Here is a 24,189-nt window from a genome sequence, read left to right as displayed (position 1 = left end):
GCCCTGCCCTCTGCGGGGAGCCACCCCAGTCCCACCCCCTCTGCCTCGAAGCTACCAGATCCTCTCTGCAGTCTCACCTCCCGTACCACGTAGTAGCCCTTTCTTTACCCCCCACTTCTTTCCTGGAATAGACTCAAGGCGGTTGGAAAGACTCAAGACATGTCCAGACACATTAACACGAAACAAAATGACTGAGGTTGGGTGAGGTGGGGGAGAATTTTATTAAGAAAGCCTGACAGAAGAAAGCATAGCATCGAACACAAGCGGTCTCCTCACAGCCAGGGCAAAAAGCAAAAGTAGAAAATGAAGCATTTCTTACCTAGCAGAATGCAGACCAACTAAACAGGAAGCAAAATGATCTCCTAGCTCTAAGCTTGGAGAAATCTGTCCCCAGAGTCTTTATCTGGGGGACCCCCTACATAACGTAATGATTTGCCCCATGGCAATTTTACCCCCAAAGTGCAGAGCCGTTCAGTCGGGGGGTTAGTGCACAGGACCTGGCCCTGCCCCTGCCGTCTGCCACCTTGCCTCCCCACTCAGGCCTGCTCTCTGCTGGGGGCTCCTCCTCTTGCCTGGGTGCCCCGAAGGGGTCTTCTGTGAGAGAAGCTCATCATCACACTGCCCTGCAGGACTCTAAACACAGAGCTGCCATGTCCCCGAGGTGTTGGCAGGGCAGCGGTCCCTCGGGATCACGAATTCCTCGATGCCATTAGCTGTGTGGGGCTTCGGTCCAAAAGGAATGGCTGTGACGTGGAGCCAGTGTAGACACCTTCCTGCTGCCGCCCTTTCCAGAATGTACTGGCGGGGAAAACGGACTCCTCTCTCCCCCCGTAACTTGCTCCTCTGGCCTCCTGGAACAGGAGTGGTTCCTGGAGTTCTGCGAATCCAGCACATTGGAGCTTCAGCTCCCACAGCAGGGAAACAAAAGAAGGATGAAACCGAAAACGGTCTTACCCGAGGCTGCGCTCCCCACTCGGGTCCGCCACCGTGCCAGGCAAGCCTCCTCGAGTTTCTTCTCCTTTCATCCCGATCTGTGGCTTGTCGACGCCGCTGTATCACGAGTGCCTTCAGAGGGTTTCCCTGCTCCCAGCCGAGCGTCAAGGCCATGGAGCAGCGGTGGAAGGCCAGGGTGTGGAGCCACGGCCGGGCGCGTTCCCGGCTCCTGCCGCTCCCGGGTGTACGAGCCTCAAAGTGCGCCCGCGGCCCGCGGGAATAAGGCCAGCGCTCACTCCCACAGGCTTACCAGAAGTGGCAGCGTGGACGCAGGGCCTATCATCCAGTAAGCGTAAGGTCACGCGAAACGATCAGTAATTAGGAAAATACAAAAATACGGAATTCTGCATATAACTTTCAAGGGCTGTCGCCAAGGCTTGCGTTTCCTCTCTGCAGGCCATCAGCAACATCGCGGGCGTCTGCGGTGTGCCGGGATTCCAGCCACCGGTGTTGCCAGCACACCTGAGGGGCAAGCGGCCATTTCTGTTCTACCGTCGGGGAGGTACCTCGCCCGGGGTCTCACGGTGGAGGAGGTGTGGCAGGAGTCTGTCTTCTGACCCACTGAGCAGTCTTCCCAGGAAACACTGCTGAGGCTAACTGCTAGGCCTCCTGAGCGCCAAGGTTGCCCTTCGTTCTGTCTGCAACGTTCTGTGCCCACAAGACAGCCTGGGACACTTTCCCCGGGTCCTCAGACTGGCAGTGAGCGGCCACGAACAAGAAGGCACCCGGGAGGGGCCCGTCTTACTGGAGAGCTGCCCAAGTCGCTGAATCACTTCAGTGACAAGGTCAAGGAGACAGGCTCGGGTGGCAGAGACTGCTTTCGGCGTGCCGCCTTGGCCTCTTCTGTGTGACCTTGCCGCTCCAGGCCTTGATCGCCTCACCTGTAAGACGGGAGGACAGCTCCAGCCGCCCGGGTGTCCCAGGAGGGCCCCGGAAGGTCTTGGCTACGAGGCCCGTGTGCAGTACCTGGCCTGCTGTCAGTGCTGCAGGCACGGGAGCAGTTCCAGTCAGTTTCCGGATGAGGACACCAAGCCGAAAGACGCGAACGAGAGGCCTCCCGGTCTCCTCTCAGGCCATTCTTCTCCACCACACCACTCAGCGGCCTCCTGGGCTGGGTCCACGGGTCTGTCCCCCCAGTTTGTTGCATGATGATCAAGGAAGGGACGAATGCTTTCATGGGGCATTTAAACAGCTTAGGGAACGGAAAGATCAGAGTGAGTCAGTCGTGTTGGCACCGGAAATGACTGTGGAGCTGGGGAGGTGGGGAAGCAGAGGGAGGCGCTGGCTCAAGAAGTGGCATTTAACATGCCCATGACCACTCTGGATGTCTCCAGAACAAGAAAGCCTGAAGGACAGCGGTGCTCCCAGGCCGGCTTCCTCTGGTTTTGGGAACAGCAGTCATTTCTCAGAAACCAACCTGCAGAGGCAGTCCTTCCAAAGAGCCTGAGAGCTTCAGCTTGGCTCTTTGGCTGAGCAAAAAATGGATTTATAAAGAAGCAACCAGGAGTGTTAAAGAGACAGCCAAAAATCTGGCTAGGGATGAGAAGCACTGGCTTTCTCGGCTGTGGACAGCTGTCCACTCAATAATTCTCCAGCCCGGCACGAAGCAGATATTTTTGTATATATTCGGATCTAACTAACATTTATCAAGTGTCTGTTGTGTGCCAGGCGCCAAGCACAAAGCTGCTTTTTATAAACTTCATTTAATGCCAACAAGTCTGAGAAGGTGGCATCACACCCCTCTTTTTTCAGACAAGGAAACAGGAGCAGAGTAAATGATTGGCGGGATTCCTCACACCTCCTCTGTGCTTCAAGCACAGTGCAATGATTGGCCGGGATTCCTCACACCTCCTCTGAGCTCCAAGCACGGCGTGGTCTCCACGAAGCCGAGCTGCCTTGTCCTGCCTGCATCTGAACTGAGGCTCAAGAGGGTGTGGCTCATCTTATGAGCACACACTTTGGACCTCCCTGCCTTGTGACTTCTAGTGACAAGAAGGGGCTTCCAAGCCAGATTCAGAATTCAATGCCGTTTTTTTTTTCCTAGCCCAGATCCCCTCAAGAAAATGTCACAACAGGGGATACAAATTTTTAACATACTTTATTGATTTAGGGGCCAAACAAGGCAGCATTTGGTCAGTTAAGAAAGGCACCTCATTGAAAATAATACATCACAGTGCTGACGAGTGATCCCAGTCACAGGATTTGAGGATGGAAAGGACAATCTTTGGATTATGTTGCTTAGGACACTTGCTCGTTTATTAACAAGGGTCCCTTCCCACATCGTGGATGCAAGATGGTAAGAGTGCAGGGATGCTGGGTGGCTGCTGGGAGCTGACCCATGAGAAAGGGTGGACCGGCAAACAGCAGTGTGTCCTTAGGAGGGAGATCAGCCTCGCCTTCCCCACAACTCCAGTAAACGTGATTGGCTGAGCCACCGCCCCCATGAACACGCCCCCCCCCACCCCATCTCTTTATGACGTGGAGATGATCTTTTGTCTCATGGTGCAGAGAACCAGGGCCAGGAGTCAAACCCCCGCCCTGTTCCAAGCTTTCAGAAAGACAGAACAACAGTTTGACTTCCTGCATTCTTAGGCTGGCAACCCATGAGGCTCTGAGATAAAAACTGAGGTCTCAGGGCATTTGGCTTTAAAATATATTGTCACCAATCCACAGTAAATGAAACTGGATTCCTCAGAAACAATACTGCACCTCCCTATTTCTATTTACAGCCTTTAATGTGTTTTTTTTTTTTTTAATTTCACCCCTCCTCTGTACTTTCTCAGACGCCTCTAGGACGTGTGAAAGAGATGGCCTCACTACCACAGTGCTGCTCTTCGTTACTCCTTTTGGGCCCTCCTCATTCCTCCCTCTCCATCCTCACCCTGACCACCCCTCCCCTCTGCCCAGCACCTAGAGAGCAGGGATCACGCCGCGGGGTGATGAAGAGTGGTGCAGTCTCGCCTGGCCTTCTGTTACTAGGCTGAAATAGAGAGGAAACAAGAGAGAACAAAACGGGTTTTTAAAAACCAAGTAAATAACAGGAAGGCTGGCATGCATGCCCCAGCAACCAAATGCAACAGACAATGGACATTTCTGTCAGGAGAAAGCTCTCAATCCTGCTGAGGTTAAGGCTGTGTAATCAAACGAAACAAAAATCTAAATCCTGACCACCTCCAAAAGGACATATGCATCCTGCACGTTCTAGGTTCACCAGCAGCCCAAATATGCGCACGTGAATGTAGATGGACGGGCAAAGATCACACACGTTCAATTAGCGAACAGTCAACGTCCGCCACCTCGAGGCCAAGTGCCTGCAACTGTCCCCTGTGAAAGGGGAGTGGACTCCAGGATCTGTGAGGCCTCCCTCTCCCAGAGAGGGGCTCCAGACCCCTGCAGACACGGCTCATAGTTTTGGTTTCAGTCCTCTTCCTTGAAGTCATGTGCTTCCCAGAAATGCCCCACACCAGACTAGGTTTCTGTTCAGAATGGGCGGAGTTAGTTTACAGGCAGGGAAGCAAGGCAGAGCAGAACTAGCAGACGCTCACTTGAACCAGATCAAAGGGAAGGAAGATGGCCACGTACCCATGCCCAGCTTCCAGGCGGACGGGGGACAAGCCCTCTGACAGTTCCACAGACAGCAGGAGACTCAGGTCAGACGGGGACTGGGACTCTAGAGCCCTCTGCACCAAGTCAGCAGATTATGCTAGGGCAGGCGGCATTTATTTACTGGGCCTGCCACTGGTTTTCCAATGTTTTTTTCCAGAGGCCACCGTTTTGTGGCCTCTCCCAACAGTCTATTTATTAATTCATCTGTTTGCCACAAGTCAAACAGCACAACATGGACCTCACGAAATGCTTAATAGTTGGGGGAGCTAAAGTTAGGAATAAAAGCTGGTTACTGTCATAGATGATCTTATTTTGGGTGATCTTTTCTTGGGGAGTCTGTGGACAGAGTCTGAGTTTAAAAGAGACACATCTGATTGGGGTTTCATATCCTGGAGAGACTGGGTTTGAGTAAAGTCGAATGAAAACGAGGCCAAGAATAGATCACCTCCAAATCACTGTTTTGTTCATACTTGGCAAAGGGAGGCAAACATTAAAAATGAAAACAAACCTACCCTGGTCTCTTTGGGAAGTGGACTGGCTGCTCTCAGATGCCCAGCCTGGGATGTTCAGAACACAGTCTGAATTCAAAAGGACCGTCTACTTGGGTTCAATTCTTTGGCAACAATTCAGTTTTCACACAGGTCCCAAATGATCCCTACTTTATAGCACTGTGATGCATATCACAGAAATATTCCAACTCAGCCTGGATCTTTCTACCTGGATACCCTCTCCCAGTTATTTCTGAGATCTGTAGCATAAATGCCTTTTCTTTCCACTTAGGGAAAAAATGAACCGAACTCATGTGGCTTTTCATAGTGGGGTAGAAAACAAGTGGGATTCCCTGCCAACATCTGCCACCGGGAGCTTTGGCCCTGCTTGACTTTACGTGATCCTGGACTTCTACTCAGCTGCTGGAGACGGACTAGATACCATGAGGTTCTAGCACTGCGGTGCCTGGCAGATACCTGAGTTAGGTTATCTTGGTAAAAATAAATAAAAATCAAGAGTATGGCTAAAGAAATAAACAGCTGATAAAGCAACCTTGCCTGTACCTTAGAAAGAAGGAAGAGTGTACATGTACTTAGACCAATGACACACACACACACACACACACACACACACACACAGATGAGATGAGAGTTGCCCACACGCTAAAGATACATCAAGCAAGTGCTTTTTTAATTGGTACAACAAATGGTATTTGAGGAAGCTTCCCTCTACCTGCTCTGCAATTCCCACCCACTCCCTCAACAGGGATAGGAAGAGAGAAATTCCTTTTTGGACCCAACGTTAGATAAACATAACCAAGTCTTTACATGTGGCTTTGGAGAAGGCCGCTAGGATGCTGGCAAACACGACGTCAGGGGTCTGGGTGGCGTCGATGACAGAATGGATCCCTCGTTTCCTGTAGTACTCCACCAGCGGGGTGGTCTGAGTGTGGTAGGCCTCCAGGCGGATTTTCAAGGCCTTCTCATTATCATCTGATCGGCGGACCAAGGGTTCCCCAGTGATCTGATAACAGGAAGGGGGCAGTGAAAGTCTGGGACTGTTAGCAAGGTTTCCAGATCTGCGATGCTATCTGCTCCCAAAGGCCATCAGAGGGAAAGGCAGACAATCTAGATCCCCTCCACTAAAGGTCTCTAAAGAGCTTTGCTACTCCCGGGAAGTTGGTCCCAGGAGCAGACCAACCAGTCCAGAGGAGCCGGGGAGCCTGAGGCAGCAAAGCGTGAGGAAGGGGGTTTGTGGGAGGAAGACGGGCAAGGCCCCTCTCTCACAGCTTCTGCTCAGGTTGCTTGGCTTCCAAGGTGAACACTTCTAGGGTCAGAAGCAAGAAAGACAGAGGCCCCCGAGACCAGGAGAATACATCAGAATCAGAGATGCATTCGCCATTGTAACCTTAGTCACCGAAGTCTTTGGTGTTTTCACTAGGGTGGTGGCCTTCAGCATTCTGAAAGTGGCAAGCGGAGTGAGAAAGAACTCTGAATGGCAGAATTCCCAACCGTGGGAAATGTGACTAAGATGACACGAAGGCTTGGAAACCTGTAGGACCTGATGAACTTTTCTCAAGTGACAAAGGCAAACCCACAAGACTCTTACTATCGCCTGCATGTTCTAAAACAGACGAAATGGACTAGTTACGGCAAATGTTACAGTGAACATCTACGAGACCCTCCCTGTTACATCTGCAAGACTGTCATGAGCACTTGGCAATGTTAATCTAGCCCAAATAGTCTGAATCTGTAGGACACAGCAAAGTCACCAGAGAGAGGGGACATTCTTCCGAAGTAGGACCAGTCAACACATTTCTCTTCAGTCCTGTTCTCCTAGCTTGGCTCTGCTTCTGGGCTTCCAAGAAGCCTTCTCCTGAGATTAGTCAACCATTTGGGTCACCGTGATACCAGAACAGGGCTGCTCTGGACCAAAGACAGGTATAAACCGGGCACTATGAAGTAGCCGGTGCTGGTAGCCAACTCAAAGTCAAACAGTAAACCACTGGGGGAGTCGCTCTGTAGCCAGAAGAGCCACAGCCCACGTGATTTATTGGTCGGCGTTATTTCTCATGGTTAATAATATTGGTAGGAATAAAGGGAAGATGGAAAGAACAAAGAACAGGAAGGAATAAAGGGGAAGGAAGGAAAAGGAGATTTCCTGTCCTGGGTTTACATACGTCATCTTTCATGTGTTCCTTTGGGGGGTTGAACTCCTCGTGGTAGGAACGGCCACTCAGAGGGTGAATCAGCCTGAAAGACAGCAAACGAACACGAGTCAGGTTGCCTGGAAGTATCCCTGAACCCTAGGGTTCAAGTTGACAAGCAATGACAGAGGAGCTGGATGTGAGGACTTCACCAGGCACAGCACCCAGCCATAGGCATTCCTTGCTTGGGAAGATAGCTGGGCTTCCAGGAGAGCTTATGCCAGAGGGAGTATGATTTCTATTTTGCATCAATGTGATGAGTATCTGGCTGCCAAGGCTGGTGTGAGTACCTAATTCAGGAACCAGGTGCTGGTCTCACACAGCCATTCAATCTATTCACCCACTCGCCCAATAAATGTTTACTAAGTGCTTAGTCCGATTCAGGCCTTATGCTGAATCCAGGGGCCACACTGCAACGAGTCAAGATCCCTGATCACAAGTAGTGCTTACTCTAGTAGGAGGGACAAATGTGGAAAAAACCTAAAATAACTGTGACTCATCCTTTAATAGAGATTTGTGCAACGTGCTACGGGGGCCAGAAGACAAAGAAGCTAACCCTATTTTCTATCCCAGTTTGGTTACAAAAACCAGAAAGGTGTGATGGAAAAATATGTATTGCAGATGCAAACACCACCAGACAGGGCAACACCCCTCTGCAGTCACGTAGATAAAAGGCGGCCCAAGCATCGGAAGGCCAAGCAATATGAACACTGGCTCCAGGAGAAATCACCTACTCAACAAGTCATGAAGTGCCCAAGAATAAAGCATTTAGCTGGCACTGAAAATGTAGCTGGGCCCCCCATCTGTGCTGTGCCCCCTTGGGCTGCAAACCTGAGTTCCCGCCTGGGAGCGGCCACACCATGGGAGCCCAGAAACCTAAGAAGGGAAGAAGGCAGGCCAAACCCTGCTAGCAGCCAGGGCCTGTCTAGTTTCCTGTTTGTGCCAACCCAGGCTTTCTTACTGAACAGATGTCTGCTTTCCTCATGAAGGTCTGTTACACCAGAGCTTCCCAACATTTTTCACCTCTTGGCACACGCAGAGATATTTATGCAGTACTTGTGTGCTTCCCCTCTGGAATAACCCAGGCCTACCCAGCTGCTCTGATGGCTGATCGATATCTCAGCACATCAGTTGGGAAAGTCCGGGTCAGACTATCAAAGCCTGGGCAGGGGCGCCTGGGTGGCTCTGGCTCAGTCGGTTCAGCATCAGGCTCAGGTCATGATCTCAGGGTTGTAAGACTGAGCCCCACATCAGTCTCCACACTCAGTGCAGAGTTTGCTTGAGATTCTCTCTCCCTCTTCCCCTCCCCTGCTCTCTGGACAGCACACTTTTGGGGGGCCAAGTGGTCCATTTATAGCATTGGTGGGGGAGAGGTGATGGCTGAGTAAAATAAGCTACACTGGGTGGTCTGTGCCTGTTAGGTGACAGGAGGTCACAGAGGCGAGGTTCCTCTGGTGCCTCCATTGGGAGACCCAGGGAGAGACTGCTGGGCTCAGCTATAGCTTTCCCTCTGTGAAGGGCTGCAAGCATGAGACGTGGACCATAAGTCTTCACCTTCTGGAGAGCACAAGGCACACAGCAACCAGGCTGCGGCAGACACGACTCTTTCCCTGCCACATCCCTACATCTCTCGCTTACTCCGTCCGATTCCCTCAGCCCTCCAGTTACATACAGCACACTGCTCCTTCCCCACTCAGACTTCATTTAAAGGCTCATTCCCTGGGAGGGAAATGAAAGTAAGTCCAAGATCCAAGTTTTCAAAGTGGGATTGGCCTCAGCACCAACTGCAATAGCTCTAAGGGCCACCGAGCCGGACCTAGCGATGGAGGGCGTGATGTGAGGGATCAAGGCTGGGGTTCTAGAGCCACTGCTGTCTTAAGTATCACACTTCAGATGCCTGTTTTCTCAGCTGCAAAGTGGGGATGACTTGAGACATCAGGACAGCCAACTGGTAGGATAATTAGTAGACAACACTGAAAAAGTTAAAACCAACAACCGCCAACCACAGGTATTCAAAACATAAAGTATGACTCATAATATTGTCAGAAGTGAGGTCAGAGCTAATCAAAGATATTTACAGTGGGGTTTAATCATGTCAGATTTAAGTAAGATCCAACTAGTTCCTGCCTCTTTGTCTTCCGACCAACACTGTAGTGGACTAGAAGGCAGAAAGCGGGCTTTCAGTGCTAGTTCTGCCACCGACCCATACAGGGAACTTGAAAACAACTTTACCAGCCTGGCATGTCATGTTTCTTCCTCTGTGAGGGAGAGGGTCACACCACACCACTCACTCCCAAACCTAGACACTGAGTCTTCTTCATCCTCTACAACAATCCTGTAGTTTGCTCTTCAGAACCTCTCTGTTCCCCACCAGCCAACCCCAGTTAAAAGCCTCCACAACTCCACAAGGGGATCAGAATCAGCCTCCTAGGTGGGCTCTTGTCTGTTTCTCCTTTCCCCCAGTTTAGCCTGTATGCCAGGGCCAAACTAATGTTCTTAGCATGCTGTCCTTGCCATAACACTTCATGGCTTAAGAACATCCCATGACTGATATGCCTATGCTCTTCACCTTGGCGAACCTTCCCCAGTCAAGCGCCCATCTGACCTCCCAACAGCACTTGTTCTGCCACCCAGCCCCCCAGATCCTGCCTCCAACTCTGAACAGACATTCTGCCACCAGCTCCAGCTAGAGGCCCTCTCCTAACCCATACTCATTCCCGCCTCTACTCTCTTCCCGGAGAACCTCACCGAAATCCTCTCCATCCAGGAAGGCCATGTTTGACATTGCTCCTCTCCTAGGCAGCCTTCCCTTCCTGCTCCCAGGCTCGCTCCTTAGGACTACCCACTGCACTAACAAGCCCAGGTTTCTTGTATGGCTTGTAGACTCTCTGAGGTCAGAGATGGGCATATTGTTCTTCTCTACCCTCTCCTGGTCCCCAACCTGAGTCTAGTACAGTGCTGCACACAGAATGGGCACGCAGGAACATGGGCCCATCGATGCAAAGGCCCCCAGGGTCAACTAGTACTGCTATAACATCTGCTTTGTACATCAGGGACCCCAGCCCTGGTGATGTGCCTCCCTGTCAACCTTACCACTTCTTGGCCTGCCTCCACTTTGTCTGCTCTGCCAGTGGCAATGCAAAAATACAGAAGTTCCTGTATTGAAGGTGCCTATGGAATAGCTAGAAACATGAAACCTGGACATTTGAACAAAAAATTAATGTAAGGTGGACCCACTGTATCTAATGTAGCCTCTCAGGAAAACACCTGTAACACTCACCCCGCTGCCTGTTTATATGTCTACCTACCCCCATGAAGATACAGACTGCAGACACATGGAAAAATTGTGCAACCTCATGAGAAAATCAACTTAATAAAATTTACAACAAGAAAACATTTTCTAACTAAATCCAAAAGTTTACATGTACTATGATGGTCACAGCATCAAATTAACAGCAGACAACTATAAAAAAACACAACTGTACCACAATAAGGGGACAAATAAATAAATGATGGCTCGTCTACTGTGAAATACCGAGCAGCAATTAAAAATAATGGTCATGGATGTCTGGTTCAAGACGGTAGGCTGACCACCTTCCTGGGATTCCATTAAAATGACTAAGGGATATAAAAGCGAAAGCCCCCGATAAAGAAGAGAATGGGAGGAAGGTCTATTAGTGGCTGAGAGCTTCCCACATATTTCTGGAAGGCACAAAGCAGATGGCAGAGTGGACAGTGATACAGGGTAGAGGAAATTATAGCCTAAAACAGTGGACCTTTCAGAGCAAACTTGTTCAGAAACAGAAGCATGCCTGTTCAATGGTGACTACTACAGAAAAACAAGTACTTTAAAGATTTTATTTATTTACTGTTTTAAGTAAACTCTACACCCAACATGGGGCTCCAACCTACAGCCCTGAGATCAAGAACTGAATGCTTCACTGACTTAGTCAGACTGGTGCTCCAAGGAACAAGCACTTTATTTATTTATTTATTTTTAAAGATTTATTTATTTATTTTAGAGAGCGAGCGAGAGAGAGCAAGAGAAAGAAAGAGTGAGGGGGTGGGCAGAGGAAGAGGGAGAGAGAATCCAAAGCAGATTCCATGCTGAGCGTGGAGCCGGATCTCACAACTCTTTTGAGATCACGACCTGAGCCAAAACCAAGAGACGGATGCTTAATGGACGGAGCCACCCAGGCGCTGCAAAATAAGTATTTGAAAATGAAACATGCAGCAAAGCAATAGTGGGTTTGGCTGAGGTGGCTGTACCATGAGCAAAATTTTCCTCCATTTTCTAAACTTTGTGTCAGTGGTCATATTATTTTCACACTACAAAACCTACAGCAAGGTATGGCAACTCCCAACCTAAACCAGATTTCAGGGCAGTGGAGATAACCATGTAAGGAATGGAATCTTTCTGAAGCACCTACGGTAAGCAAGGCTCGGAACAATGCACGTCATGGTATCTAAAATGCGCAACGGTTCCTCGAAGCAGGTCTCATTAACCCCACTCTACAGAGGAGGAAGCAGCCTTGGAGAGGTTAAGAAACTTGCCTAGGGTCGGGGTTAAAAGGTGACAGGCCTGAGATGCTGACTTCAAATCCCTTGCTCTTCCTTCCACATATCCCTATCCCGTGTCACCATTTCAGTGGATGTCACCAACAAGACCAACCCATGTTCAAATGGCACTACGCTGCCTGGCTGGGATTGGGCAAGAGCAGCTCTGCTGGTCTGATAAAGCTCAGAGGAGGCAGGCCCAGGAGGGATCTTCAGAGGACAAATACCTTCCTGTGATTCTTCGGATCAGCAGAGAGTCCGGGATGCTGAATTCAATCACAGAGTCAAGCTTCTCTTTCCTCTTCTCCATGAGGTCATCGAGCTGCAAGAGAGTAAATGGCCCACCTAAACTACCAGAGCTTGATCAGAGCCATCTCCCTCAAAGTGATTAAGAGATAATGGGCCAAAAGTTCATTTTCATGCATCAGTGACACAAATTCAAGGCACCCACCATTTCTGCCTGCCTCACGGTCCTAGGGAAGCCATCTAGAAGAAAACCATTCTTGCATCGAGGGGTCTCCAAATTCTTCTCAATGAGCTCCACTACCATTTCATCGCTCACCTGGAAGTTAAGAACAAGACAGCCTTGGGCTTAAGTCTGTTAATTAGGTGACATGAGCCCAACTCCAGGGCCACAAGTTTGTGTCTGTATAACCTGATTACTCAACAGCATGTTTTCTTGACCCCAAAGAAGGAAAAATTAGAGCAAATGTGGAGTGGCTCCACATTTCAAAGAAAATTCAGTTTCATGATTTTTGTGGTTGCCACATGTGTTCTCTTCACTTGAGATTCTTTTGTGTCCCAACAATCTGGGTGAGGGAAGAGGACCCCACTGCCTGTCACCTGGATAGGAGGCTTCCATGTCTTAGGTCCTGAGGCCCTCTCTAGCCATTAGTCAGGATCCTTTCCAACAGATAATAGCTCATCAGCAAGCAGCTGTCTTCAAGGCACAAGAAAGGCAAGGGTTTCTGGCTGAGAGATCATTGAGGAGGGCTCCATGGGAGAATGGGGCTCAACCAAAATGCAGAAAGGTACCAACTTTCCCTGTTTCACAATTCTGATTAGGCTAACAGTAAAGTGATTAGGCTAACAGTAAAGTGGTCCAGGCCATCCTGGACATGAGATAACAGAGAAAGTCACTGAATTGGCAAGACTGGGTCAGAACCAAGGAAGTGAGGTGCCAGGCCAACACACCTCTTAGTCTCTCTAAAAGCCCCAATGAGGACCCTTCTCAGCTTCCGAAAACCGGTTTTCCTCCTGAGCTTTCATAGAAAGAGAAGTTCCCTACCAGCATGACAGTGAAGGCTGCTAACGCTCTTATCCTGGGACTGGCTGTGAACTTGGGGACAAAGTACAAGCTCTGTGACGAAGTGAAGGCTGGAGATAAGCAATCTCATGGCCATATCCCAATTTTTTCTCAGTACAAGATCTTCTGCCAAGACCCAAAGTTCAAAATATCTAGCTTTCTGGCTTAGCTCAAGGTCTCACAAACACGAAGGGAAAGCTAGAGTAAAGGGGCAGGTGGGCGGGAAGGGGTACCCCGGATACAGCTACGCAATCTCAAAGCCTACCAGGAGGTAACTCGGGGATAAAGGCAAAGCCCAAGGCCTTCCCCAACCAACATTCTAAGATATGAGAAGATCAGAGGGCCAAGCACAAAATGACTTCTGAAGGTGATTCCCAGATGATAAATATACCTTTTTCTCCTCCCATTCCCCCAAAATGGTAAATCTGATCATCTTCATGTTTGAACTTAAAAGAGGGAAATGTTGGGTGCCTGGGTGGCTCAGTCAGTTGTCTGCCTTTGGCTCCAGGTCACGATCCCAGGGTCCTGGGATCAAGTCCCACATAAGGCTCCCTGCCCAGCAGAAAGTCTGTTTCCCCCTCTCCTGCTCTCTCTGTCAAATAAAAAAATCAAATCTTAAAAGAAACCAGGGAAAATGTTAAGGAAGCAAATGATTTGTAACTTTGTAAGTACTTACAACACGGTGTACCTTCTTGCTCACGAATATTCTATACTATAACCATTGTTTCTGTAGTTTACATGTTTTCTTGGTGTTCTAGTTTATTAAAATGCCTGAAGGTGATTCCCAGAGGCCAAGTCCCAGAATAACTCAGTTACAACTAAGCTCTGGCACTAATCAAAGAAGATTTAGTAGATAATAGATTATAATAATCGTCCCATTGGATCAACTGGACTAAAAACATAAGAAAATGCTATTATATCCCCCAAATGGGAGGAATTACTTTCGTCAATCGCCAAGCAATCCACTGTTAAAGACAAAAACACGAAGCCACAAAAATAGAGTTAAAACACTCTGTGGTTTCCATCCTCTCTCAGATACATCCTTGAGTTCTGGCCTAGGGATGGCAGTTTCATTTTTGGCTCTAAAACCAGGGCATATTACAAAAGGCATCAGCACAAAGGGACCTCAAGAATACTGTAAATAGGGGCACCTGGCTGGCTTAGTCAGTAGAGCATGCAACTCTTAATCTCAGGGTTGTGAGTTCAAGCCCCACATTGGGTGCAGAGCCTACTTAAAAATAAAATTAAAAATATACATATAAAAAAGAATACTGTGAACAAAATGAATGCCACACATTCAGAATGTACCACGTGACCTGCTACTCTAGAAGCTCATGTAGTTTGTGTTTGTTAGAACACCCCGTAGCATAAGGCTGTCCAAAAGGACTTTCTACAATGGAAACGTTCTAAGCCTGTGCTGGCTAACAAACCCTTGAAGTGCGGCGAGACTGAGCAGCTGAATTTTCAATTCAATTAAATCTAAATTAATTTTCATGGTTCCACGTGGCTGGTGGCCACCAAATGAGGCAATACAGATGAGGCTCAGGAATATCCACATTCACTGGTACCACCAAACCTACCAGCTTTCCAGCATCCATAGTGGCCTTCAGCTTTTTTCCCAGTTCTGAGCCAGACGCCACCATGGCCCTCAGCATGTCCCCAGTAGCCAAATGGCAGACACAGAAGTTTTCGGCCAATTTGGGTGCCTGTGGCAGGGGGAAGATGAAAACCAAGATAGAGTTAACACTGAAGGCCCTGGCATCAGGCTGCCCGGGTGTGAACCTGGCCCTCTCACTCACTGGCTCTATGAACTTTGGCAAATGCTGATTTCCTTACCTATAATAGAGATAAAAGATAAAAAGATAACCTGATGTTACATTCTACCATAGCACGATTACAGGGTTACAGTAAGACTTCTACGACAAAATACCTGTAAAACACTGAAAACCGTGCCTAGCACACAGGAACTAGTCATAAATATTAGGATACATAAAAAGAGCATTGGCTAACAGTATATACTTACATAGTAGTTTCAGGAGGCAGAATAGCCTTTGGTTAAGAGCATGGGCTTCAGAGTCAAAATTCTTGGGGTTCAGACACCAATCACTAGATATGTGACTTGAGAAAAATTTTATCACCTTACTACCTTTCAAATTTCCTCTAAGTCAAATGGAAACAGTAGCAGGACCTCCATTACTGGGTTGCTGGGATCAAATGGAGTTCAACATATGTACATAGGGACCAGCACAGAGTAAATACTCAATTAATATTAGGTGGTACCATAACCCCTGCCCCAATTCCATGTTCATTCATACAGAAAGAAAACACAGATGCCTCTTCCAAGAACCCTGCTGGGAGCCAGGAAAACAAAAGACATGGACCCTGGCCTCTACAGGCTCCTAGTCTGGTGGACAACACAGCAGAATAAAGACTAGAACAGGAAGAAACTCTGGACAGTCTAACGGGGGTAGCACCCCCCTCTGCAGAATTCACAAGGAATAGAATCAGTTCAAGAAGCTTAATACTTAGCATTCTGGTTCAATTGTTTTATAAAATAAGTAGGGTTGGATTCTTTTTTTTTTTTTTTTTTAAGATTGTATTTATTTGACACAAAGAGAGAGAGAGCACAAGTAGGCAGAGCAGTAGACAGAGGGAGGAGGAGTAGCAGGCTCCCCGCTGAGCAGAAAGCCCTATGTGGGGCTAGATCGCAGGACCCCGGGATCATGACCTGAGCCGAAGGCAGATGCTTAACCGACTGAGCCACCCAGGTGCCCCAGTAGGGTTGGATTCTTATTCAAACCAGTGCACTGGGAGTTTTCTTAGTTGCACACAGAAAAGGGAAATAGATGGGGCTCGGTGTAGCAAATTCTAGTTTGTGATTCATGGACTGGTTCAGCAAAGACATGACTTCATAGCAAAATGGAATCCAGATGAAGAAGGTGTTAAAAACTGCACTTTGGAAAACCAATGAAGATCAGGACCCCCTGGCAGTGGTGGTCCTCCAGGCTGGCGTGGTGGCCACATACCCAGAGAACTGAGCTCTTCTGCCAATCTTTCTCCTTGGTTTTGAAGTTAACTTGAGTGAACATTTTGGAGATCAGGCTTGTTCAAGGCAGAAGGCTGACCCGAACACCACAGAACCTAACTGTTCTATTTTCATCACCCCCAAACTGCAGGATTCTTAGGTGCTGTTCTGGATGATGGGATTCTACAGTTGTGTGGAAGAACGTTCCACTAGGGGAGACATGGCAAGGCAGAAGAATAATTCCTTCATGCTCTGCCGGCTGCACGGGAGTCAGTGTGGTGACTTTGGAGTCAGATTTACACAGGAATCCTGGCTAAGGCACTCAACAGCTGTGTGACCTTGGGCCAGTTACTTAACTTCTCAGCATGTTTCCTCACCAGTCAAATGGGGATGTCTACTTCATTGGGCTGTTGTGAGGATAAAAGGAAGTAAGTACCCAAAACATTAAGATACACAGTAGGCATTTAATAAAAGACCTCCTTCCATGGTCTTTCTTTTTTGCATTACTCTTTACTTGCAAACTATAGAAGCAGCCTGATGAAATAACTTTATTATATTCCCCTCACACTTCAAGCTTACGCTTTAGAGCACTGCTTCTACTCCAAATCACCTGGGGGCGCTGCTAAAATGCAGAATCTGATTCCACAGGGTGGGGCCTGAGCACCTGCGTTCTTAACAAGCTTGCAGGCCTGGCTGTGCTGTTGGCCCCTGGACCACAATCCTGGCTGCTGAGGCCCTGAGCCACTGTGTCTCACTGACCACGGACCAAGAAATAGGCTCATCATCTCTGTGAGAACCCCGTGGGGGAAGGGGTGGGCTTCTGGGGGGCATGGGTAAGAATGGCTAAAGCCACCAGAGAGGCAGCATGGAGGGTTTAATGTTCTTGGTCTTCAGTATATTATCACCATCATCTGGGGCACATGCTAAAAATACAAAGCCAGGCCCGCCCTTAAAGTTTATGCCTGAGCGGTTCTCAGACGGCACCCTGGGATTCTGATACAAGTTCGTGAAGCCCTGGGGCAGTGGCACAAGACTGGGTTCTTGGTGGTACAGATCTGGGTTGGAAACTGGGCCCCACAATTTACTCACTGTGCCCCCCGTGAACAAGTTATGCAGCCTTCTTAAGGCCTCAGTGTCTTCATCCCTGGAGTACAGATAATAATGTCTACTTTCAGAGTTGTTATGGGGATTTAATAAAATTATGTATGCCAAAGCATTCAGCATAGTGCCTGGCATTTAGGGAAATAAAGGGAAACTATTAGTCGTTGAGGTCTGATTTAATCTCAAACTCACGTGTTTTCTCACCTTGAAATTATTTCTCTGCCTCCAGTCTTTCCCACTCCCACGTCCCATACTCCTGAATATGTAGCTGGAATCATCTCCTAATACTGTTGGGCGTGGGCTCCGCCCCCCCAACACACACACACACACACACACTCAGAAGCCTTCCATGTCTCCTTAGTGCAATAGGGGAGAAGTCCCAATATCTTAGTCTAGCGTTCAATATCCTCCATAATAACTTCCTACACCTCCAAGCTCTTCAAATTTACCCCCACAGATCCCCCCCATCTATATGCCTTGCACCACTGCAAACAGCAGCTCTATGTATGATTCCCAAATATATAACATAAGTCTCTCTGAGGACCTTGGCTTCTCTCCCTTCTACCCTTCCCTGTAGGCAAATTCTGACCATCTCTCTCCCCAAATATTCCCAACTCCTTCTTCCTCTGATAAGGACTCATCAACATCAGCTAACTTTTGAGTGTTTGCAACATGCCAAGCAATTTCCCATGCACTGTTTTACTGTATTTAGTATGCATGATATACAACAAACCCATGAGGTAGGAACTATTTTTAATCTGTATTTTATAAATGAAATTCAGAGGCTAAATTGCCCAAGATCACACAGCTAGTAACAGCAGAGCTGGCAAGCCCTATCTCTTAACCATATTACAGGACCTTAATAAAAACACAACAATATTGACCACAGAGCCTGAGTGGCTGTCCCTGGAGGAAGGGTGTGTGTGTGTGTGTGTGTGTGTGTGTGTGTGTGTGTGTGTGCATGCGCCTGGAAGGGAGCACAAGGAGAACTTCACCATGCTGGCAACATTCTGTTTCTTGATATGGATGTAAGCTACGCAAGTGTAATTGTGAAAACTGACATTATGAAAATTCATCAAGCTGCTCACTTATGATATTTGTACCTTTCTCCATATATCTTATACCTCAATAAAAAGCTTTTTAAAAGGCACTGAACCATGAGAGATGATGGACTCTGAAAAACAAACTGAGGGTTCTAGAGGGGAGGTGGGAGGGAGGATGGGTTAGCCTGGTGATGGGTATTAAAGAGGGCACGTTCTGCATGGAGCACTGGGTGTTACACACAAACAATGAATCATGGAACACTACATCAAAAACTAATGATGTAATGTATGGTGATTAACATAACAATAAAAAATTTTTTAAAAAAGCACAGAAACCTGTGTTTGAGTATCAGCTTTGCCTCTTAACTTACCATGTAACCTTAGGCCAGTGATTCTTTGAGACTATTTTTTTTATCTATAAATTGGGGATAATATTAACGACATTACTGGCTGAGTAGGAGGAAGAATGGAACACTCTTGACAAATTATAGTTCTTGTTCTAACCCTGAACTACCCTAGCATTTGTCAGAGTCACTCATCTGACACTTTGCACATGGTACTTTGCACTGGTAGGCACTGTGTGCATGCATATTCATTTCTGCCTCTACATCCAGACTAATATCAACAGTGTAAGATGGCGACGCTGCTCAGGAATCAGTCATGAGTTCAAATGGGAGACCTCTGCTGCTTCTTTATGTATATCCTAGGGCAAGATCAGCTTTTGGGCCTCAGTTTATCAGTAAAAAAGGCATGGATAACAATAGGACCTACCTTCTAGGGTTGTAGGGTTAAATCAGATGACACATGTGAAATCTCTGACTGGGCGCCTGTCACATAACCGAGCAAAGGGTGACTATTTTGTTCTATTTTGTTGTATTATATCCTCTTGAGGGCAAGGGCTGCTCTCTGCATCCCTAACACCAAAACTATAGGGTAGGAGAAAAATCTAACCCAGGGTAGGAGATAGCAAAGAAAGAGCAGGGGCTTTGGAGCCATTCAGATGGAGGATCTGCCAATTACTTGCTATGTAAACTAGAGAACAGGCCCTTTGAACTTTAGTTTCTCTAACTGTAAAAAGGGTAATAAATGTACGGGTCTCACAGAGGTGTATCACTGCACTGACAGAGCTGATGGAGGTGACCTACAAGATGAAGAACTGGTATAAGTTGGACGCATGGAAAAAACTGTGAACAGGGCTGGCAGAGAAAACAGGAAATACACCTTGGTCATGCTATCTGGGAACTGCTTTAAAATAATCTGTGAAGGGAGAGTGGGTGGGGAAGCAGTGGCCACCGGCTGATGATTGTTGGGGCTGGGTAATGGGTACATGGGAACCAGTCCTCTTTTGTATTCAAACTCAGGGCACCTGGGTGGCTCAGTCAGTTAAGTATCTGACTCTTGATTTCGGCTCAGGTCATGATCTCAGGGTGGTGAGATCAAGCCTCGTGTTGGGCTCTGCACTGGGCATGGAGCCTGCTTGGGGTTCTTTTTCTCTCTCTCCCTCCCTACCCTCTCTAAAAATAAAAAATAAAAAATAAATTTAAAAAAAGACTGGGGGGGGGCGCCTGGGTGGCTCAGTTGTTAAGCATCTGCCTTCGGCTCAGGTCATGATCCCAGGCTCCTGGGATTGAGCCCCGCATCGGGCTCCCTGCTCTGCGGGAAGCCTGCTTCTCCCTCTCCCACTCCCCCTGCTTGTGTTCTCTCTCTTGCTGTGTCTCTCTCTGTCAAATAAATAAATAAAATCTTAAAAAAAAAAAAGATTCTCTCTCTCCCTCTCCCCTACCCTCCACGCCCCCCCATCTCTCATGTGCTCGCTCTCTCTCAAAAAAAAAAATTAAAAAAATTAACCCCCCCCACAAATTCTTCATAAAAAAAAGTTGGGGGGTGCCTGGGTGGCTCAGTCGGTTAAGCATCTGCCTTTGGCTCATGATCCCAGGGTCATGGTATCGAGCCCTGTGTTCTCCCTCTGCCCTTGGCACCCACCCATCTTGTACTCTCACTCGCTTCCTCTCTCTCAAAATAAATAAATAAAATCATATATTATACATATATATATACATATATAAAGTTAGGCAGTGGCACCTGGCTGGCTCAGTTAGTGCAGCATGAGACTCTAATCTTGAGGTTGTTGAGTTCAAGCCCCACATTGTGGGGGGCGGGGGGGAAGGGCAGAGCCTACTTAAAGAAAAAATAAAAAAAAAAAAAGGATGTGTCTGTAGACGAAATGCTTCTGGAGGCTGCCACTTTGCAACCTCTGATTTATGAACACTGCTGGTTTTTTTTTAAAACTCCATAAACCTACAATCATTAGTATTCCTATTATCCCACTTATGAAAAGAAAGGTGTATGGAGGTTAAAAGACTTGTGTTTCCTCAAGTCCCAATTACATCCCCTCCACTTCCAGAAAGCCTTCTCTGACCAATGCCTGCTGTACGCACACCCTTATAAATCAGCTCATAAGTATAATTTCCTTCAAAACTTCCTGAATACATCACCCTTTACATTGAAATACATCCACGTTGGGGGGAGAGGAATGTGTAAGATGAGGGAGTCAATAATTATTGAAAGCCTATGATGTGCCAGGTTGTCATTTAGGTCCTTAGGGGTGCTTTACACATATATATAACACACTCTTCCAATATCCCGGTCAGCTTTTGGTCTACATGAGTAAGGACCTTATCAGTCTTGTTCACTGCTCTAGCTCCAATGCTTGGTACTCATGAAATGCTGAGTAAGTAAGGTAGGTATTATCACTATTTTTCAGGTGAAGACACTTAAGGCTTAGAAGTTACAAACTTGCTAGACTATAAAACCCTTGTCTCAGCACTGGGATGGGTTGTTCATTATGCAACTAATGAAATTATTAACTTCTGTATGAACTAAGAAAAAATAATTGAAGCATTTGAGCTACCCTGTTTATACTCACTCACAGCAACTGTTTGTAGGGTCTGGGATTAAACATTCCTAGGCTGCAGTTTCCCTAATAACGGAGGGTGGTAGCAACAGGAAAAAGACTTCAAAGTTACTGAGGTCAAGGGGATTAGGTAACAGTGAGTTCCGAGGATGAATCTGCTCCAGCTATAGAAAAGGGAAAGTGGTCGTTCTTGACCTAGTGCCCAAAGCCAAAAAGCAATTATCACAGGAATAAGCTGAATCTCCCAGACTTCCCTTGTCATCACCCACATTAATCTGTGTCCTTCATCTATTTCCAACCCCATCAAGCGCCAAGTGATGTGCTGGGTACCAGAGGGGGCCCAAGAACAAGTAAGACAAGATCTTTTCAAATGCTAGGAAAAGTGGGCACACAGCTGTCCCCAGAACACCATTCATTTAGGCGCTCGGACTTTCAGGAATTCCCTCTTAAGAACCTAACCACCAACAAGAACCTGTGGCCTGGGGAGCAATGCCAGACCTTATACAGGAAGGGGACATTGATAATCCAACCTAGGGGCTTCCAAATCTTAAAATGAGATCATAAATCCCAACTCTGATCTATGGGTCCATTACAGCCCAGACACCAAGTGAGGCCCCACAGTCCACTAAGGTAGAAGGTAACTTTAGACTCCAAACTCCTGGAGTCCTATGGTTCCTGAGGTTCCAGACTGCAGGAAGTCAATTTTCCTATCTTGGGAAAGCAACCTGATCTCTCTAGGCCTGTTTTCTTCTCTGTATGTTGAGGTACCCTCTCCCATTTCACCAACTTAACTGGCTCACGCAGGTCATACCTCATTTCTCTTAGAACTCCTAATCAGCACATACCAGCTGCCCCCCTGCCCCACGTGCCGGAGATGCTCCTCCACCTTCAGTCATTAATCCTAACAAGCAAGGTCCCCCTACCCCGAATGCCCGGAACATAACCCTGGACAATCCACTCCCACATCGCAGGGAATCTGGGGTCCCTGACTCCGCTCAGGCTGTCATCTCGATGCCTCAACCGAAGGCTCACCCTACCACTCAAACCCTCTCTGCTTTTAATCCCTTAAGGGACCAGTCCTTTGATTTTCCCAACATGACACCTCAAGTCTAGATCCCTCCAGAACGCTAATCCTAACCCAGACTTCCCCCGATCTCCAATTGGACCCTCTCCCAAACGCCTTAGCAGAACCCCAGACGCCGGCCAGGAGCCCCCACACCCTCCCCAGGCCTGAGCCCACGGTCGCGCTCCAGGGCAATCCGGACCTCCGGCCGTTCTGACCTTGGAGTTCCACAAGCTCCGCCGCCAAGCCCGTCCCTGTAGCTCACCTGGGTACCCTTGCCGGCCCCGGGCGGCCCCAGCAGCACGGCCCGGATGCCTTTAGGACACTCTGTGGCCGCTTCAGACGCGGGGACGTTGGGAGCCATGGCCGCCAAGACTCTCTCCGCTCAACCCGCCAGCACACACCTCGCAGGTTCAGCGCTTCCAGTTTAGCTCGCCGCGCACGCCACGCACGGCCCGCTCGCCGCTAACACTGGTCGGCCGCCACGTCCGTCAGGTCGCTCCGCCCGCCCCTGAGGGTGACGGACACTTCAACTTACTAACCATGCGGCGATACTGGAGAAGGCTGCTTTTGATTGGGCAGAATCGGAACGGGAGTAAGGAAGGGGCGGGCCATCATATTCGCCGGGGGGTGTGGGGGGGCGGGGGGTTGGGGCTCGCGGCGGGTGTGCGGAGTGGGCGGGAAAAAGTGAAGCAAGAGCAAAGGCCCGGCTGGGAGTTCCAGGTTGGCTTTGACAGTTAATGACACTGGCTCAACTCCGGTGAAGTCCTATGAAATTACCTCTGGGAGTGCAAATGGGTGAAATCAGTCTTAGAAGACAAATTGATAATATGTATCCAATATCCTTTGGCCCAACAACTGCACTTCCAGGAATTCAAGATATAATCAAAGAAAGATATGCGTGAAGATTTGTGTAACAAAGGTATTACTTGTAGCACTTACAACAGCCAAAAAGGCTCGAATAAGCAAACCAAAGAACAACACAAAAACAAAGGCAATCCCAAACGTTCAACAAGAGATTGGTTAAATAGAATGCAACAAATTTGTATACTGAATTCCCCCCATTGTATAAAATATTTAAACACATGGGAAAATGTTCACCAAACAGGATACAAAATTACAGTTACAACAAAATCCCACCTTTGAGTTACAAGCAATGATCTCTGTACACTGTGATTATAGGGGCCTCTCCCCTTTGTGCATGTTTATATTTTCGTTCCATAATAAGTTCCATAATAAACAGATACTACTTTTATAATAAAACAACCTTTTTAAGTCAGGAAAGGGTAGTTTTTCTCAAAAGAGATAAGCTTCTCTTGGATAGGAAAAACATTTCTACAGCTTTTTGGTTGCGGGAGTTTCGTCCACACCCCCTATGAAGCAATCCCTGAGAACCTGGCAAGACCTGCCCCAAGGGCCCCTTTGGACCTGTAGTCAGGAGTGTGATTGTGAAACAATTATGTTTCCCCACAGGCCCTTAGCAACTCATTTCCTACATCCTGGTGGTGAATTTGCTCTCCCTTCAGTGTGGTCGCTTCTATTTTACCTCACAAAAGGAACATTTATTCCCCCTCTCCACACTGGACTTCTACAAGGTGCCTGACCTTGAAAGAGGCAGAAATTGTTAAATCCATTTTTCAGGGAAATATGCAGTGGTTAGCCCAGAGCCACACAGTGGCAGGGTCACAGTTAAGACTGTGGATGATGAGCTGGTGCCCCAGAGAGCACGGGGTTTGTGGGGTGAGGGGGAGGGTAAGGAACAAGCACATTTTTTTTTTCTGGTGGAAGCTTCTATGTAGCCAACATTCACTTCACTCCAAGAAAGCCAGAGTTTATCGAAGTTTGCTGTGCCCAGGGCACCAGGCAAGGGGCATAGGAGCAGTCTT

The 24,189-nt window shown here is 47.9% G+C and overlaps 1 protein-coding gene and 1 long non-coding RNA gene across 6 annotated transcripts; one reads left to right on the top strand and one right to left on the bottom strand.

The window, feature by feature from the left end:
• Window positions 1–202: 202 nt before the first annotated feature.
• AK2 (adenylate kinase 2) lies at window positions 203–22,762 on the bottom strand. 5 transcript variants are annotated; one of them, XR_012381304.1, is made up of 8 exons: window positions 22,569–22,758; window positions 14,738–14,863; window positions 12,303–12,413; window positions 12,079–12,173; window positions 7,268–7,340; window positions 5,916–6,111; window positions 955–3,973; window positions 203–877 (listed from the first exon to the last, which is right to left on the bottom strand). XR_012381304.1 is itself a non-coding variant. In XM_025856222.2 (7 exons), the coding sequence occupies exons 1-7, from the start codon at window positions 22,665–22,667 to the stop codon at window positions 3,969–3,971; spliced, it is 705 nt and encodes a 234-aa protein (XP_025712007.1). In that variant the 5' UTR covers window positions 22,668–22,758; the 3' UTR covers window positions 203–3,968. The 5 variants fall into 5 exon arrangements, 4 of the variants coding, with proteins under 4 accessions (XP_025712007.1, XP_025712006.1, XP_073759076.1 ...); XM_025856222.2 differs by having other exon boundaries at window positions 203–3,973; XM_025856221.2 differs by lacking the exons at window positions 203–877; window positions 955–3,973 and having other exon boundaries at window positions 5,758–6,111; window positions 22,569–22,757.
• On the top strand, window positions 4,526–7,262 carry LOC112811821 (uncharacterized). The gene is made up of 2 exons (XR_003205142.2): window positions 4,526–4,643; window positions 6,529–7,262. It is a non-coding gene; the product is annotated as an uncharacterized lncRNA (long non-coding RNA).
• Window positions 22,763–24,189: the final 1,427 nt, after the last annotated feature.

This window comes from Callorhinus ursinus, unplaced genomic scaffold (assembly GCF_003265705.2).
Source record: "Callorhinus ursinus isolate GAN/ISIS: 27379988/994484 unplaced genomic scaffold, GSC_fseal_2.0 scaffold18, whole genome shotgun sequence".
NCBI lineage: Eukaryota > Metazoa > Chordata > Mammalia > Carnivora > Otariidae > Callorhinus > Callorhinus ursinus.
The sequence above is the reverse complement of the archived record's forward strand: the minus strand, read 5'-3'. Positions and strand labels throughout refer to the sequence as shown.